The sequence below is a fragment of the Ostrinia nubilalis genome, chromosome 7 (assembly GCF_963855985.1).
Source record: "Ostrinia nubilalis chromosome 7, ilOstNubi1.1, whole genome shotgun sequence".
Taxonomy (NCBI): Eukaryota; Metazoa; Arthropoda; class Insecta; order Lepidoptera; family Crambidae; genus Ostrinia; species Ostrinia nubilalis.
In genome coordinates this window covers 10,270,646-10,288,033 of record NC_087094.1, presented here as the reverse complement: position 1 = coordinate 10,288,033, position 17,388 = coordinate 10,270,646, and the positions used below count along the sequence as shown (strand labels likewise).

General features: G+C 34.9%; 1 protein-coding gene across 1 annotated transcript in view; it reads left to right on the top strand.

Annotated features, from left to right (window-relative positions):
• LOC135073258 (serine/threonine-protein phosphatase rdgC) overlaps positions 1–17,039 on the top strand; it is a 67,949-nt gene extending 50,910 nt beyond the window's left edge. The window contains exons 11-15 of the mRNA XM_063967369.1: positions 8,013–8,198; positions 10,036–10,291; positions 11,725–11,864; positions 13,174–13,276; positions 13,644–17,039. Of these exons, the coding sequence (XP_063823439.1) occupies positions 8,013–8,198; positions 10,036–10,291; positions 11,725–11,864; positions 13,174–13,276; positions 13,644–13,855 (897 nt within the window). The 3' untranslated portion in view covers positions 13,856–17,039. The remainder of the gene's footprint in view (positions 1–8,012; positions 8,199–10,035; positions 10,292–11,724; positions 11,865–13,173; positions 13,277–13,643) is intronic.
• Positions 17,040–17,388: the final 349 nt, after the last annotated feature.

The following is a 17,388-nucleotide window of genomic DNA, read 5'->3' as shown; positions in this document are numbered from 1 at the left end:
CGAACCAACTAAAATCTGTTAAAAATTACAACCTGTATTTTTATTACATCGATAGTTAGGGTTAGGTATAAGGATGAAATCTCTCCATCAAACTTGATAAAACAAATGAAAGGAAAACCATGAAATCTTAAATTATTTTAATTATGTACAGAAAATTGTATGGTATGGTAGAGAATTTTCGAAAAAAATTCGAAAATCTTTGAATGCAATTCTCTTTCTTTTTAAAAATAAAGGAGTGTTTTCTTTCAGAAAAAAATCTATCTACAGTATTAAGAGTACTTTCCCTCCAGGTGGCATTACAAAATTCCACCCTGTATACGAGTACGAGTAAATCGAGTCTGAAAAAAATAAAAAATTGTGATGTTTTAAACGACATCATAATAAATAGTCACGTCACGTAGTATCTAGTATAGTACGAGTATTAGTAATAAAATATAATTCAAATTGATGAAGTTTTACAACGAACTCGCACGCCGCTCGCAACACAACGCCTCACAAAAACAAATATTATTTGATTGATTTAAGTCAGATATACCTACTAACATTTTGCTGAATCTCATAACTTGAAGCCTATAACTATAAAACAAAGGTTATTGCGTCGGTTATGTGCGACCTAACAGTATTGCCCTCGGTAAAAGTCAGCCTTTTCTATAGCGATAGTATTTCACACATAATCTGAACGATCTGTGCGTTATACATTTTCCTTTTGACTACAACATGATTTTATTTTATTGAAGTCACAAAGGTACCGGCAAATTTTGGTTTATACATTTTGATATTCATCAGCAATTATAATAACTGAAATCTTATGATTGACAGGAACGATAAACACAAATCAATGTCTACTATATTTTGATTTACATCTTAATTAAGATCAAGTATTTGTTACCTACTGTAATACTATTGAGAATTACGAGTATGTTATATTGTAGCATCGTGTCTTCAATAAACAACGCGATCTTACCATTCGTGCTGCTTACATAGCAGAGCCACGTGGTTAATTTAATTACCGTCTGGTATGTATTAAATTTATGCCACAAGTTCGAAGTTACCTTCTCGCTAAGTTTCCAGAGGTAGTTTCAGAAGAGCTTTAATTTGATGTCGATTGAAATTAATTTGTTGTGAATTACTGTGTGGCATTCTCGAAATACGTGGCTTGAACGTTTTCTGTTTTTCAGTTCGTATGGAGCTTTCTCTGAAGTTGCACAAAACCTTTATCCTTTCTGGTTTAACACTTTATTCGACGACTTGGAGATTATTGGCTGGGCTTTGTCTGCTTTATTACATCAATGATCTTATCTTATTTCTTTTCGTTCGCAGCAATTTCAGCAAACGTCATCTTTGGCGTAATACAATTTCCCAGGGTCGGACCCCCGCTGAGTGGCGCACGATAAAGTTACCGCGGCCGCTTTATGAACACGAGTCCCAAAGGCGAGGTTCTTCTTACAATTTGTCGTCTGCTTCAGACATTTTTGTTCAATCCTGTCCCCAACTATGTGTATTCGCCTAATATTGTTACGCGGTCCGCCAGATACAATTACCTTATTCATAAGTTCATAATTTCGTTTGAAATTGTTCATTCTTTTGTAGGTAATTTTGTTTTTATTGGGCATTTTGATCGAATAATTAATTTTAAAACAATGAAACTTGATTTCTAATGAATTAGCTTTTCATTTCGTGTAATTGCTTACACGTTTAACTTCATTCGTAACATTTGTTAGCTTTTTACTTTAATACATAAATTTTGAAGTTCTTAATTAAAGTAATTAATTGATTTTTAACGAATAAAGTCTAGGGCAAGTCCGTACACTTTTGTGATTAAGTAAGGGCTCCTGCACACGACGCCACCACCGCTAAATTATGCTTTGATGGCGCGGTGGCGGCGCGGCGGCGCACAGTGGTCCCGATTTAATAAAACATGGACATTGATGCTAGAGGCACGAAAATTTTTTTGATGATTACTGCTATGATAACTAATAAGGCAAAAAAATATTACAATCCTACGACGTCTATTTCGTAGTAAAAAAAAAATATATACATATTTTTTGTATGGACGAAATTACGTTTCTGTCAATTTTTCGAAATTCTTTAACGATGTCAAGATGCCGATCACACATGTTATAAAACAAGTGATTCTGAGTATTTCATGGGAAGATACTTGTCACTTATCTCTGCGTACTTTTGAGTTATCGAGGGTTGAAAAATCGATTTTTTTATATTAAATATTTCCACGAAAAATTGCCAGAATTACAATATGGTGTATAAGGGACACTTTTGATGACACATAACAACGACTCGCACTCGCGCGCGCTCGTATGCATCAACTTTTACTAAAATAAAAAAAAAAAAAATACTTAATACAAAGTTGTATGTATAGGTCCGCTGGCCGTCAAAAAGTAGCTTATACGAGAGGTTGCCCAATTTACAATATGTCCATCATTGATAACTCACACAAATATCGTCTCTTTCTGAAGGATAACAAGTTTTTTTTGTTTCCAGAAGCTCTTGATAGGATGGAAGCCCATAAATACTCTCTGAAGCGAGAATGAATCTCAAATTGCGATATTGCCATTTTGACAAATTACATGATGTAACTAGCGCTAACGTTTATCTTTAGGTAGACACAGTCATAAGTTAAAAGATTGTCTACTATTCCACACTGTTCTTCGTTTTGGAACAGTTCTTTGATTATAGGTAGTCGCTAATTTCGTTTTGTTAGACTCTTTCAGTTTAGCACATAAAGCGTAAACTAATTCCTCCTCAGAATGATCTAAAATTGTTAGAGAGAGAAGAGAAAGATAAACGTTAGCGCTAGTTACATCATGTAATTTGTCAAAATGGCAATATCGCAATTTGAGATTCATTCTCACTTCAGAGAGTATTTATGAGCTTCCATCCTATCAAAAGCTTCTGGAAACAAAAAAAACTTGTTATCCTTCAGAGAGAGATGATATTTGTGTGAGTTATCAATGATGGACATATTGTAAATTGGGCAACCTCTCGTATAAGCTACTTTTTGACGGCCAGCGGACCTATACATACAACGTTGTATTAAGTATTTCCCTTATTTTTTTATTTTATTTTATTAAAAGCTGATGCATACGAGCGCGCGCGAGTGCGAGTCGTTGTTATGTGTCATCAAAGGTGTCCCTTATACACCATATTGTAATTTTGGCAATTTTTCGTGGAAATATTTAATTTAAAAAAATCGATTTTTCAACCCTCGATAACTCAAAAGTACGCAGAGATAAGTGACAAGTATCTTCCCATGAAATACTCAGAATTACTTGTTTTATAACATGTGTGATCGGCATCTTGACATCGTTTAAGAATTTCGAAAAATTAACAGAAACGTAATTTCTTCCATACAAAAAATATCTACATATTTTTTTTTACTACGAAATAGACGTCGTAGGATTGTAATATTTTTTTGCTTTATTAGTTATCATAGCAGTAACCATCAAAAAAAATTTCGTGCTTCTAGCATCAATGTCCATGTTTTATTAAATCGGGACCACCGTGCGGCGGCACGGTGGCGGCGTCGTGTGCAGGAGCGCTAAGGTCGCTTAGATACCTAGTGATAATGTGTTTCAGTTTTAATTCTAAAATATCTTGGCATCGTACCACCTAAACCCATTTAATTGCGATTAATTGGACATTTAAGAGCTTATCAAAAGAGTTGTCCTAATAGTTGGTGGGTTCCAAGACGTTATTTCAACGAGATCTAGAGTTGTTGGAATGTCTAAATTATCAGGCAAACTTTTATCTTCCACATTGCCCTCAAAAAACATTCTCAGTTGAAATATGGCCCAGTTTTACTGAACGAAAAGGGTATCGTATGGCCCATATCTTTGATTTACACTAGTCTGTCACATTTTTTTTGCTTACTACGCCCACATCGTTGTAATAAATTCAGTCAATTTATTCCCTATATCCATTTTTACCTTCTTCAGATCAAACTGCAGTCAAATATTAACACAACCTTCAGTTCTGTACGGTTATATTCGTATTATTTGACACGGAAAAATTACTTATATCGGTTAAAGACTGATATAAAAAATAAAATAATCCGTTCCCATAATAGATCTATTCTTTTACTTAAAAGCTGTCGCTGTTAGAGCAATTACATACCTACACCTACACATGCACAAGACATAAACCATGAACACCGTGACCCACACACGTAAACACTTTTGAAACGGCTATAAAAACACATAGGAAACTATTTTTTTATTGTTACTCGTAGCCACAGTGTTTTGCCTTGTCACCCAGAGGTATAAGTTTAGAGAAATGTCAGATTTCCATGAACCGGTAAGTAGTGAGACGAAATGTAGAACTTCAGTTAACTGAGGTTTAGTCACCATGCGTGTCGTCCGTCCTTGTCTCACGCACGTGGTGCAATGGGGTTAAAGGGGTAGCTGTTGATCGATTCCAATTGTTTCCTCGAAGCGTCGCCGTCACGCTAACTCTATGACACGATGCCACTCATTACTGTGCCGATAACGATCGTGTTCGACCGATGCTCGTTGCGAGTGCGACTATAGAACTGGCGACATGTGAATGTGATTTAGTGGGGGATTTCGATTTGAAAAATCACAAATGAAGGTGGTAGCTGAGTGGGTCGTTGGTTAACAGAACGTAGGTATAAATGATTATTTAATATTACATTAAACCATAGATCATCTCTTTTATTCTTCCTATTATGACATCTAAAATAAACAAAAATTATGCCATCGATACTTATTAGCAAGGAAAAAATAATTTTATTAGAGCTCGGAAAGCTTGTAAATCTACGTCATAATACGAGTACATATTTGAATTGCATTTTATTGCGCCGTTCAAAGCAAAGTTCCCTGAAGTATGAAACTCAAGTTTCAGTATGAATATTTTATGAGTTCGGAATATACGATAGGTAACATACTTCCTCGCTTATAACTTCTACTATAATATTCAAATTTTAAAGGTCTAAACCGTCTAAAGCTGTAAAGTATAAAGCAATATAAATGGGTACCTACTTAAGTATAAAATAATACCTAGGTAGGTACTTAGATTATCTTTTGTGCGCAACTTTTGACTTTAAGTCTCGTTTTGGATTTTCGTTCAAAGTTTAAAATTCTAAGGCTGAGTTGCACCACCTAACTTTGACGGTAACTATGACGATAACCGGTGCTTTTTGTATGGAGTTCGACAGATTTTTGACGTTTGTCAAAGTTAAAGTAAGATGGTGCAACCCACCCTAAAGGTTTATTTTTAGTTACATAAGGTTTAAGGACCCAACTCCCAGTTCATTTGATATTTTCAACGAGTAGGTAAATTGAAACTTTGTTTGCTGAAAATATCAAACAGAGGTTAAATATTTTTAGATTTTACATTCGCTGGTTTTCCTAAAGGCTTCGCATGCTCGTAAAACTGAGAGCCACTTTTTCTCTTAGTACATTTAAGAGCCATGTTACGCTTAAACTTTGCCACTTAAACATCCCGGCGCAGGTTATTGTCCTACTATGTTTACATTAATGCCAATCCAAGTTTGCCGAATGGCCCCGGCCGCGGCGCCATAGTCTTTGAATTAACCCGCGAGCCACCTAAAACTTTTACTTCATTTGCATAAAGCTCCGCGGATTCGCGGTCGAACAGAATTGAATATTGTACGGATGGATTAGCATTTGAGAAGAAGGAATCTCATAATCCGCAGATCTGTGTTTGTCAACTTTGAGCCCTCTGTTAAATGAACAGAGCGTATTATGGTTAACGCGAATCCACGGATAGTGGTGGAATATATTTTATTTAAATGCAATAGTAAGTTTAATTACCGTCTGTGGTAATATCACAGCTGGTATTCAGTGGCGCAATACAGCCAATCGAAAACTACTGTTAAGGCTGTTATTGTCTGAAAGTGCCAATAATTTATCATAAATGATGTAATTGCTTCATTTAGCAAATGGGCCTTGGGGTGCCATAAAACGTTATTAAAAAAGTAACCCAGAAAAGTTTACACGTAATTGGAATTTCAGTAATATTGGCTAAGAATAAATAAATCATGAACTTGGCAGGTGTGCTCTCTACGGGGATGGGTTTGAACTTTGAGTTCTATCGTGGTAACTATGTTGTTATGTATTCAATGCAGGTAATTTAAAAATCTGACCTACTTATTTTCTAACAATTATGTAATCTTATTACAGCATTTTGTATTTAATATGTTGGGCCAAATAAAATATTTTCTTTCTTTCTTTCTTTCTTTCTTTCTTTCTTTCTTTCTTTCTTTCTTTCACTTTAAACTCATACGTGTCATAATGCTATAAAAACATTCCTTAAATCGGGAAAGCAGTTTACAATGCTTTTATGTGGAAATAAAAACGCGTCTTTGCGTGAATTGGTGACGATCGCAGCAGCCTGTGAAATTGGAAATTTCTCCTTCAGAGCCGTGATCTTAAATATGATGAAAATATATTGCGATTTTATAAAAAAAAAAAAAAAAGTTATCCGTATAATCAGGGGGTATGTTTTTAACATTTTTTAAGTGCTCGTGTACCGTTAGTTAGTGTAACCTTTAAGGTGTAGTTTTCTGTAGGTATCCATTGTTAGTCAAGGCTTTGTTCATATTCCTAAACATTTTGAGTGAAAATTAATATTACACTTACTTAAGTTTATTTTCACATACGATGTCAATGAAAGACTAATCTTTTTCACAATAATGTGATTCTATGCGAAACTGAATCGATCTAGCCGTATCAGATAATACTTACATACGGCGGCTTATCATGTCTGACTCTATCTTCCCTAAACCCATGCGATAGAAGACCGTGTCAACATGCATTTAACTAAAATACTTGAACATAAAATTCTGTAAACTATAATTCAATTATTATAGAATTTGTGCAGTCTCAAACACGTCCAAGTAAGTAGGATGATAAAACCAAAATGTTTATTGTTTTACCTCACTGAAGGAAGTTTCTGCATCTGTTTTGTGTAGCTATTGTTTATTATGGCATTGTTAGGTGATAAATTGGAGGTTGGATTGTATTTATTATCTTGTTAGGAGTTAAATCATATCTTCGTGAACGTTATTATTCCTATGTAGTTTCTCGTTGGTACAGAATTACGTGCAACAAAACATCTAAATAAGCATTATATTCAAAATGAACAATATCTGCCAGATGGTAGAAAGATTCTTCAACCCACCCCTTTAAAACGAACAACCTTTTATTAAAGTTTGAAATGAAACCATAAAGATTTTACACCGGTGCTGCGACTGCATACTTTAAAATCTGAGTAAGTTGAGTTAGAATGATTATCTTATTATGATACAAAAAATTTACGCCAAAAAAGTTCGTTGTAAGCGTAGGTACTGAAATGGCTCAATTACTCACATAAGGCGATTAAAATAAATATACATATTTTTATTGGTTCATGATTACGGATATGTACCCTAACTTTAATAAATGAAGAAATAACCATTATACAGTAATAATGAATTAATTGTCAATTACTATCAACGATAGATTAAGAAAGTCTGAGCCGAGGCTTGAATAATACAATAGTTGGTTTCCCTTTTGCCCTTTGGTTTGATCAGCCCCTAATCAGACCCTGCCTTCATTTCTTGTTCAGTATTACTGATGTTAGACAAAATAAGCATTTCCTATTTCTGCCTTGTTATTATCATTAGCCTTATAGTCTACTGCAATGTATATTTACGGCTCTATTCGAGCGCCTTATTGAAGCTCTACCTTCACAATATTATTCTGTCGGTGTTACAATTTCATAGTATGATTCTCATAAGCTGTACCAACATACAACAAAATGTTGGTTTTTAATAATATTTTAACTTATTTATCGAGAAGCAATTAAATAATTTTAATAAGTTTTGTTTTAATTATGGGAGTAAGGGCGATGTTTGATAGCTGCCTGCTTTTGGAGTGTAGTAATCGACTACAACATCTGCTCGTTCGAATCCTGTTGGGACTTTGATGAAGTAATTTTTAGGTATGCAAATAATAATGTGTATTTGTTTTTAGGTGTTCGACATCCTATGGTCGGATCCGCAATGCATCGGAGGCTGCGTCGCAAATGCCCTTCGAGGTGCTGGCACGTACTTCGGCCCCGACGTCACATCGTCTTTCCTACAAAAGAACAAACTCAGTTTCCTAGTGAGGAGTCACGAATGCAAGCCTGGGGGATATGAAATTCTACACAACGGCAATGTAAGTTTTAAAATTGAACTTATACCTACATCTTCTTGTTTGTCAATTTTCACTTTGTTTACAATCTGTACGGAATTGCTAGTTACGTTTTGAGGTCGTCTTATTTTGTTCCCTTAGCTCTCGGATTATATCCAAAATGGTATGAAATTGTCACAATATCTTCATAAAAGATAAGCGATATAAAGGCGTTCATCAGTCTTTATGAGCCGCCATAGTCTTTGCGAAAGTCGTTATCTAAACAAGCACAGTGATAAGCTTTTCATGAGCTTTTGTCTACAGAACGCCTGCCATTACTCGGTGTAATACGAGTATTAGGCTTATACAAATTATAGCGACAAAAATCTCGGGTCTTAATATCTCAATCCCAAACGATCCTCAATTACACACACGTGAAAATAAACTGGACCCTTTAGCTAACATCAGCTACAGGTAAAATTATCACTTCACGGGATTTATTGCAACAATATCAGGGAGGGTAAATATTATTTACCGTTAAAATAGATATTGTTGCAATAAATCCCGTGAAGTGATAATTTTATAGTAAAAAATGCAACATAATAGTTTAAAATATTATATCAGCTACAGGTGATAGCAATCTGCGTGGCTCCAAATTGCGACGAGTTGGGCGTAACAAAGGAATTATGCGATCCCCCTGCGTCAGTTTGCTCTACCACAGCCGCAGCTGTGTGCCGAAGCCCGCACGACTTGCTAGAGAAGCTTGATAATTTCATTATGGCCATTTTAAGTCTGCGAAAATCCTCTTAGTTTTCTTATCTACATAACTAACTTTACAAAGTTAGGTTAATTAAGCATAGTTAGTTACGATTGTACAATAAAATAGTATTTTACGATAAGTAAAGAGTAATAATTATACTTTCTCATTCCTATAAATCATTCCCTGCACGTCGTAGCACGTTTTGTACAAAAAATTAAGTTATTATTTTTCTACAATTCAACATTTTATTTCTTATCCTTTGCAATCATCATATTTAAAGTGAGTACAGACGAGACATTTTAATGACCTTCAAAACAAAAAACTAAATGATTTAGTTAAATTGTATAAATGTAGATAGGTACGAGTTTTCAAGTGCTCTTTGCATATGAACTAGTATTCACAGTTCCCAAACTCCCTAACTCAACTATGGATAGATTTCGAACTTCTCAGTTTCTTTTGGAGTTTGTTTGCTCACGAGGCGAGGCGTAGGTAACAGTTATTTTATTCTATGAAGTTTCTTCTAGTGTACCCACAACCACATATGCCACTCGTAGATTTCGTACGATGGTACACCAAAAAACCAGCAATAAAAATTAAATATAAACGCTGACCCTTTTTGCCCTCATTTAGTGAAAGAGCTTTTAGAATCCAATCAGTTTTCAGAATAATATGAGCTGTATTTTATAAGACTCATTTCCATTTTCATCTTACAATTTGCAAAAACAAAGTCGTTCACGGGTTCACGACCGAATTAAGCAAACCTATAAAATAATCGCATAAACCTCTTTCCGTTTTCCTTAGAAATCTGAAAGAATTACCATATTGCTTTATTGTTTTCTAGAATTCTTAATCTACTACGCCGGATATTCATATTAAATTCCTTGAATCTCCAAACATTTTGCGAGGCAAAAGAGAACTATTAAATTGCATTATTGTTTTCATTCATATTTTACCTATAAAATAGTTATGTATACTTATATGCATGTTTGTATGACTAGATATACCTATTACTGTGATAATTGTAATCCGCCATTGACTCATCTCTACATTGCCTCAAGGATTTTCGGTATAGATCAATGCTGCATGAAAATTCAGAAAAAATAAACGAAATTATTTGTGTAGGTGATCACAATCTTCTCCGCTTCTAACTACTACGAGCTCGGGTCCAACAAGGGTGCCTACTTGAAGCTGTGCGGCAATTCCCTGGAGCGGCAGTTTGTTCAGTATACCGCCGCGGTGTCCCGCACTCGCCGCCTGACCTTCCGCCAGAGGGTCGGCCTGGTGGAATCCTCCGCGATGAGGGAGCTGCACAACCAGATCGTGATGGCTCGCAGGCCTTTGGAGGCCACATTCCGCAGCATGGATTTGGATCAGAGCGGTATGTAAAACTTTACTCATACGTACTCTTCACGTGTGTTGGAAGGTAAACACCAGAAGCTAACCGTTCAAAGGAACTGCTCAAGGTAGGTCTTTTTCCTCTGCTTTTATCAATCAGAACATTTATTGATTATTTTTTGTTATAAAAAGGTAGGTTTTAGTTTTATTTTCTTGATTAAATCTGAAATCCTGGAAATTACGAAATCCGAATAGCTTGGACGTGGTAACAAAAGCTCGCATTAAAATAAAAGTCAAACAACAGTGTTACTAAAAGTAACAAACAGTGGTTAGAGTAAGTTACAGAGAACATTTTGTTAACAGCCGGAGCTCTGTATTTTTATGCTGTGTAATATGAGAGTAGCGAACAAAGGATCGCATACTCAATTTTCCAGTAAAGCTGTACAAAGCTCCCGAATGCTTTGGCACTGAATTGGCATTTTAGAGGGGTAGTGCAGCGGCTTCATTTATAAACGTCTGCAGTGTTGACACAACCATTTGTGCTGCAGCATCCAAGGAATGCGATTCCGATAAACGCTTTTACAACCACAAGGAATTCCTTAGATAGTGATATTACCTACTTCGAACGATTTTGTTATTCAGTTTTCATTTAATACTTATGCTCACGTCTCGCAATCAGTCACTAATGGCACTTCAGAAGCGATGCATTTAAAAAACACTCAGCAAAAAGCGCTTTTCCTTTGATGGTTTACGTATGTTCAGGGTATTTCATAAGACGAAAATAATACTCTCTTAAGTTTCCAAGTAAACACGAGTGCAAAGATTTCGTAGAGTCGGAAGCCGTATAGTGCAGAGTTATTTATGACTTTAGATCACGCTGGAATGTGTCGTTGTAAATCAGCAACGTTTAGGATCCTAATGTTTTATGCGCGTCTTAAAATTGTTTCATTTTGCAAGTATAAATTACGTCCCGACGCTTATACCCGAGTTCAATAGCTGCTTCAACAATAGATTTAACGTGATTTGATTAAAGAAAGAAATCTTTGATGTTGTATGAACAAGAACATGTCGTAAAAAGCGTTTTAAACGTTTTCTTTGACGCGTAATTGCATTCACGTTATGTTGCTTTCGTGTCTTGTTCGCCTAAACCTGATTATATCCGAGGGAACACTTTACAGTTATTACATTAATTAGAGGAACACTAATGGAGTTTATAACTTGTTTACATATTTGAATCTCTTATTATCGTTTGTCTTGTAATTTGAAACATAACACTGAACAAAAAATGTCCAGCTATATTTTTATGTAGTATGATTTGCTACCAACATTACTAGCATATACGACAGCACATCAAGGTAAACATATAGTGGTATTACCACGAAAATGGGACGAATTTGCTACGAAAATGTGTAGTCTCATGTGCTGTCTTCTGTACAAAACAGGTAAAATTCTGACAAATGCTATCATATTCCTTAGGTTACATCTCAATAAGCGACTGGTGCCAGGCCATGGAGGAGACGACGCACCTAGGGCTTCCTTGGCGAATGCTGAAAGACAAGCTGGTGCGCACGGACCCCGACACGCGTCGTGTGCGGTACATGGACACCTTCGATAATGTAAGTGTGGAAACCTGCTAGCTGTATGGATAATGGATATTCTATTTTAAAACATATTTCAATATAACTTCTGTACTTTGTTGTTTGTATCTGTCACTCTCTCAAATATGTACACGGTTCCACCCTCATCCCTCTTCTCTTTTATTTCTGACCTCATTCTTCATTTGCACTCTGTACCTGGGAACCTGGTTCTAACCTAGTTCTTAGTGTAAGCGTAATAACTGCCTACTACACCTTCTTTTAATTAGGAATTAACCCTAACTACTAACCATAAGCCCAACACTTTAATTACCAATTGGTCGCCAATTAAATTCAATTAAGTCTTCTCTTTCTACACTGTGAGTTGTAACAAATGAGGTCACCCTTGGCGCAGATTAGTGAAGTATGGAAATTCCGTTCTGTTTACTTGTTAGAATTCAATACGTGAAGTCATCGGAAAATGCGTCTTGGATCGCTTACGTACCTACTACAAAATAATTAGTAGATAACGTACTTCATTAGACCATCCTTATTCAGTCAGAATTCGTTTATAAATATAAATATCAATCAATATAAAGACGAATTGCGAATGGAATTTGCACTGATTTGATAAAATACACTTTGGCTTTGCACGTGACATTCTTATTTCCATTTGACAAAATAAAAAAACTTGGGTATGTCTGTCATTTTAAATTTTTAAACTGTGCACACCTGCAAAGTAGAGAGCGAATAAAATTACAGATTAGGCTATAAAACACAGATACTTAACGTTAACGTTTTACTGTTATGTTAATGTTGTCTGGCTAGCTAATAAAACCAAGGTAGCATTGTTATACTTACTTCACGAGTAAATCCAGGTTTTAATTTTTTTTTTTTTTTTTTTTTTTTTTTTTTAAATCTTTGGACTCTTTTCACACAACGCCAGCTAGCCCCAAAGTAAGCAACTTAATGCTTGTGTTATGGGTGCTAGCTTAACGGATATACTACTTATATACTTTTTTTTTTTTTAAATAGGTACATACATATTATACATAGTAACACCCAGACCCGTCACAGAAATTAAAATTCATCATTTCAATTTCTGCCCGGCCGGGAATCGAACCCGGGACCTCTCGGCATAGTAGTCCGTTCTGAACCACTACACCAAACGGCCGACGAAGGTTTTAATTGAGGCGTCTAGACTGCAAACTTAATTGATATAGTCCTACACGTTGGACGCCACGCGGCTCACCGGTGAGCCTCGAACAATACAATTTCCATTGTGTCTAGCATCTCGGCGTTCAATGTGTTAACCAATGTTTAAATTCTCTATGTGTTTTGTTTATTACAGAAGATAGGACGCAAAGCTGACACGCAAACTGTGGTCGAAACTCTGTATAAAAACAAGAGGAGTTTGGAAGCCATTTTCAAAATTCTCGACAAAGATATTTCCGGTACGTAAACGAATGTTTTCAAAGTATAAACACAAAGAGTAAATAAAACTTCTACATCAATTGAGTTTTGCGTAAACAAAAATATCGCAAAGAGCAAGATAATAATACATTGATCAATACACTTTCTCGAAAAGTTACTTAATAGCTTACAGAAATGTGTATAGTAACTGTATCTATAATTATAGCGAGGTTTAGTTTGTGTAAACTTCTAAGAGTTGCACTACCTCTATTTCTCTCATTTAATATTTTTCTTTATTACGATTTGTTAAATCGTAATCAAGTTAAACACACAATAGCAGCTCATTGCTTGTCTCAAAACTAAAATAATGTTGGAAATCTAGAATCACTGGACATTCGCAATTTACAGGTTACATAACATTAGAAGAATTTTCCGAAGCCTGCCAACTGCTCGGTAAGTACATGCCGAATCCGATGACGCAAGAGCAGCTCGTAGACATTTGCCGCCTCATGGACATCAACAAGGACGGCCTAGTAGACCTGAATGAGTTCCTTGAGAGTTTCCGACTGGCCGAGAAGAGTTTACAGGACGACGAATACACCGATATCCACGCCACCTGACAGGAGCTAGACCGCCGCCCCAGCCGGACGGCGGTCGATAAAGACGAAACTGGTGTCCAAATTGAAATACTACGCTTGGAAGACGACAGGAAAAACAATGAACACAACGGAAACGCGCACGTAATGGGCGAAACGATCAACAACCCGAAGGAGGACGAAATCGAACTAATAGATTGTGAGACGCCGAAGAGGCCGGGCCTGCTGGAGAGCGACATGTAAGAATTGGAAATCGGGGATCCCCCGGATTTTGCTTGGCAATTTATTACTATTATTTAGCTAATTGTGTATAAATATCTTGTGTGAATTTGTTTTTGTCTTTAAATCTTACAATGTTTGGTGTACTCTCTATCTTAACTAAATGCCTAATATTTGTATGAATAAGTCTATTCTATACCTTATCTTTGTGCTTATTTGTATTGCATAATAATTCTTCTATGAAATAATTACCTGTTTGTAGTTTTCTCAATGTCTTCAAAAGATAATCGTGATGTATTCATATTTAGGTAATAGTACCTTAGACTTGAAACTATCAAATTATTATCTAATACTTATAGAGATTTTAAACAAAATGGAATTAAAGATTTTACACATATAAATATTTTGATATTGGAATTAGTTTTATAAATTGGTGCCAATTTTAATCAAATTTTATAGACGAAGAAACTTAGTTTTATACAGAACTGATTGGCCATTGTAACTATTAGGAATAAATTTATTTGCTATAACGATTTTTATTAATGAACAATTAACGAATGGGAACAATAACACTGAAATTTCTATTTAGAATTTCTATACTACGTAACTACCTGATAGATCCATTATGGTAGAAAATATATTCTCACTCACAATAATATTGAGATCGAACATTTAAGAGACAATCAAACATTTAACAGTTACTTACTTTCACCTAATTATTAATAAAATGTATGTACTAAAATGTACTTATCTAATTTATCGTGGAATCAAAGTACGTGATGTTACCCACCTCTGTCTCCTATTGATCGATCTCGATTGCTTTATCTTACCTTCACAGCTTGTCATCAATCCAGGGATGGGAAATACATCGACTATTTAATCATTACATATTTAATCATTATTACAATACGCATATTTTTCTTAATACAAGTTATGATGGTGCACCTCTTAATAAGAAATTGTGCTATGATATTATTAAACTTTTGAATATGTAGTAATTAAAATAAATGTATTATACTATTATAAAATAATATTATATTTCGTTCAGTGATCGTAGAAATGTTATCCAATTGAAATATATTTTCAAATTTCTTAATACATTATAGCGTGTTTCTAGTCCTATAGCGGTAGTACAATTTTCAGATACATATCTCTAATCAATTATTAAGCATTCCAATGTTTCAGCACCAGTGTTGGGCATTTTGCAATTAATGTATGGTGACTAGTTGAGATTGCCAGCTACATTACAAATCGATTGGGTTCACTAGATTTTTAGATATTAAATACAGACAATAGATATTAAATTCAGCGAAATGTGTTACAGTTTTAGGTTTTAACCAAACATATCAAGTTTACCAACATACTAACCATGCGTCTACCAACGCATAATCATAATTTAGAGGGATGTTCTTGAATTACACATGTGAAGGCTTCACGGTGAAATGTTCTAGAATTACGCACGCACGCAACATCACGTAAATGTGAAATATTTATCATTGTTAAGAGCTGATACATATTCTTCACTACCTTTCGAACCATAAGTAATTTGTTACTAAAAGTTCAAGCGTGGATACATTATGTTAGAATCACATAAAGTTCCTTTTGTTCGTAAATCCTACATTTGACCTCTTCTGTCACTTGTGTATGTATTATTCAGGTCGTCGTCATATAGTCCAGTCATTTAAGCTTAAATTAGGTAAGAATCTCGGAATTCGAGATACCCAGCTGTAAGTCTGTAAATACTTGTATATTGACACCCTAAAAGTTGTCTCAAAACCTACATATGGTAGGGTGTAAGCAACTATTAAATTTTAAGGTCAAAGGTCACAAAAATCGGTTTTTTGCGCTTTTTTTGGAAATATCTCATTTCCTATGGGTTTTTTGCTATTTGTATTTATTATCAATATTGTAGAATACATAATTCTCTACAAATTTTGTTCAAAAAAATTTTTTTATACGGTGAACCGTTTTCGAGATAGAGGGCGGCCGCTATTACTTTAACAAATCTGTAGAGATGTCAATTCTATACATGAAATATATTTTCAAAATAACTATCAGGGGGTGATTAGTGATCGATACTGATGCCAAAAATGCAATCAGTAAAATTTTTGTCTGTCTGTCTGTCCGTCTGTATGTTCCTTATAGAAACAAAAACTACTCGACGGATTTTAACGAAACTTGGTACAATTATTCTTCATACACCTGGGCAGGTTATAGTATACTTAGGAATTCCCACGGGAACAGGAATTAGCGGGAAAATCCTTTTGTATGAAAAATCTAAACCGCTTAAGTTGACCTGAAATGATGCAGTGACCGCGCACTCTCCGCCCTCTATCTCGAAAACGGTTCACCGTATAAAAAAATTTTCTAAACAAAATTTGTAGAGAATTTAGTATTCTACAATATTGATAATAAATACAAATAGCAAAAAACCCATAGGAAATGAGATATTTCTAAAAAAAGCGCAAAAAACCGATTTTTGTGACCGTTGACCTTGAAATTTAATAGTTGCTTACACCCTACCATATGTAGGTTTTGAGACAACTTTTAGGGTGTCAATATACACGTATTTACAGACTTACAGCTGGGTATCTCGAATTCCGAGGTGAACTTACTATAATGACTGGACTAATAGCAGCTTTTAGAATATGAACACAAAGATTAAAGTTCCTGTAGTGTAGTGTTCTTCATGTACCTAGAGAACATGGTATTATGTTTGTTGAGTTAAAGAAAAAAAATTGTAACGTTGAACTGAACTAAACAATCGATTTGTAATGTTCGATAATTGATATCACAACGCATTTTTTAAGCTAATTGCAAAGTGTGCATGTAAACAGTTTATTATAACTGAAATTTAGCTATTGTAATTTATTTACTCTCTTAATCTAAATAGTTATTTTTCATAATGCAATTTTCACTATTTACAAATTGTAGCCAAATCTAATAATGAATTTTGAATTATTGTCCATTAAATTGTGATATTGCTATGCATTTTTCTTTTAATTATGTACTATTCCTAATACGCAAACCAAGTCTGCTTGTTAATCAATCTTAATTTTGGAGTATTTGTTTATTGAAATGAAATGCTTTTCCACTGACACACTCCGCGCTCTTCATTAAATGTTTGTTTAATAAAGTAATTAATCTTCCGTTACAGACAATTGGCTTATGAGACCTTGAAATTAAGAGGCTTCTGTAAGTTTTGAATGTCTTATTTTGTGATAATTCCATTTTTAGTGAAGGTTTTGATGCCCGAATGATTAAATGTTAAATCCATTCCATTCAGCCAAAGTCGCCATGGTTGCCGATGTTGAAACCTCAAAGCTCTCTGGAGTTAC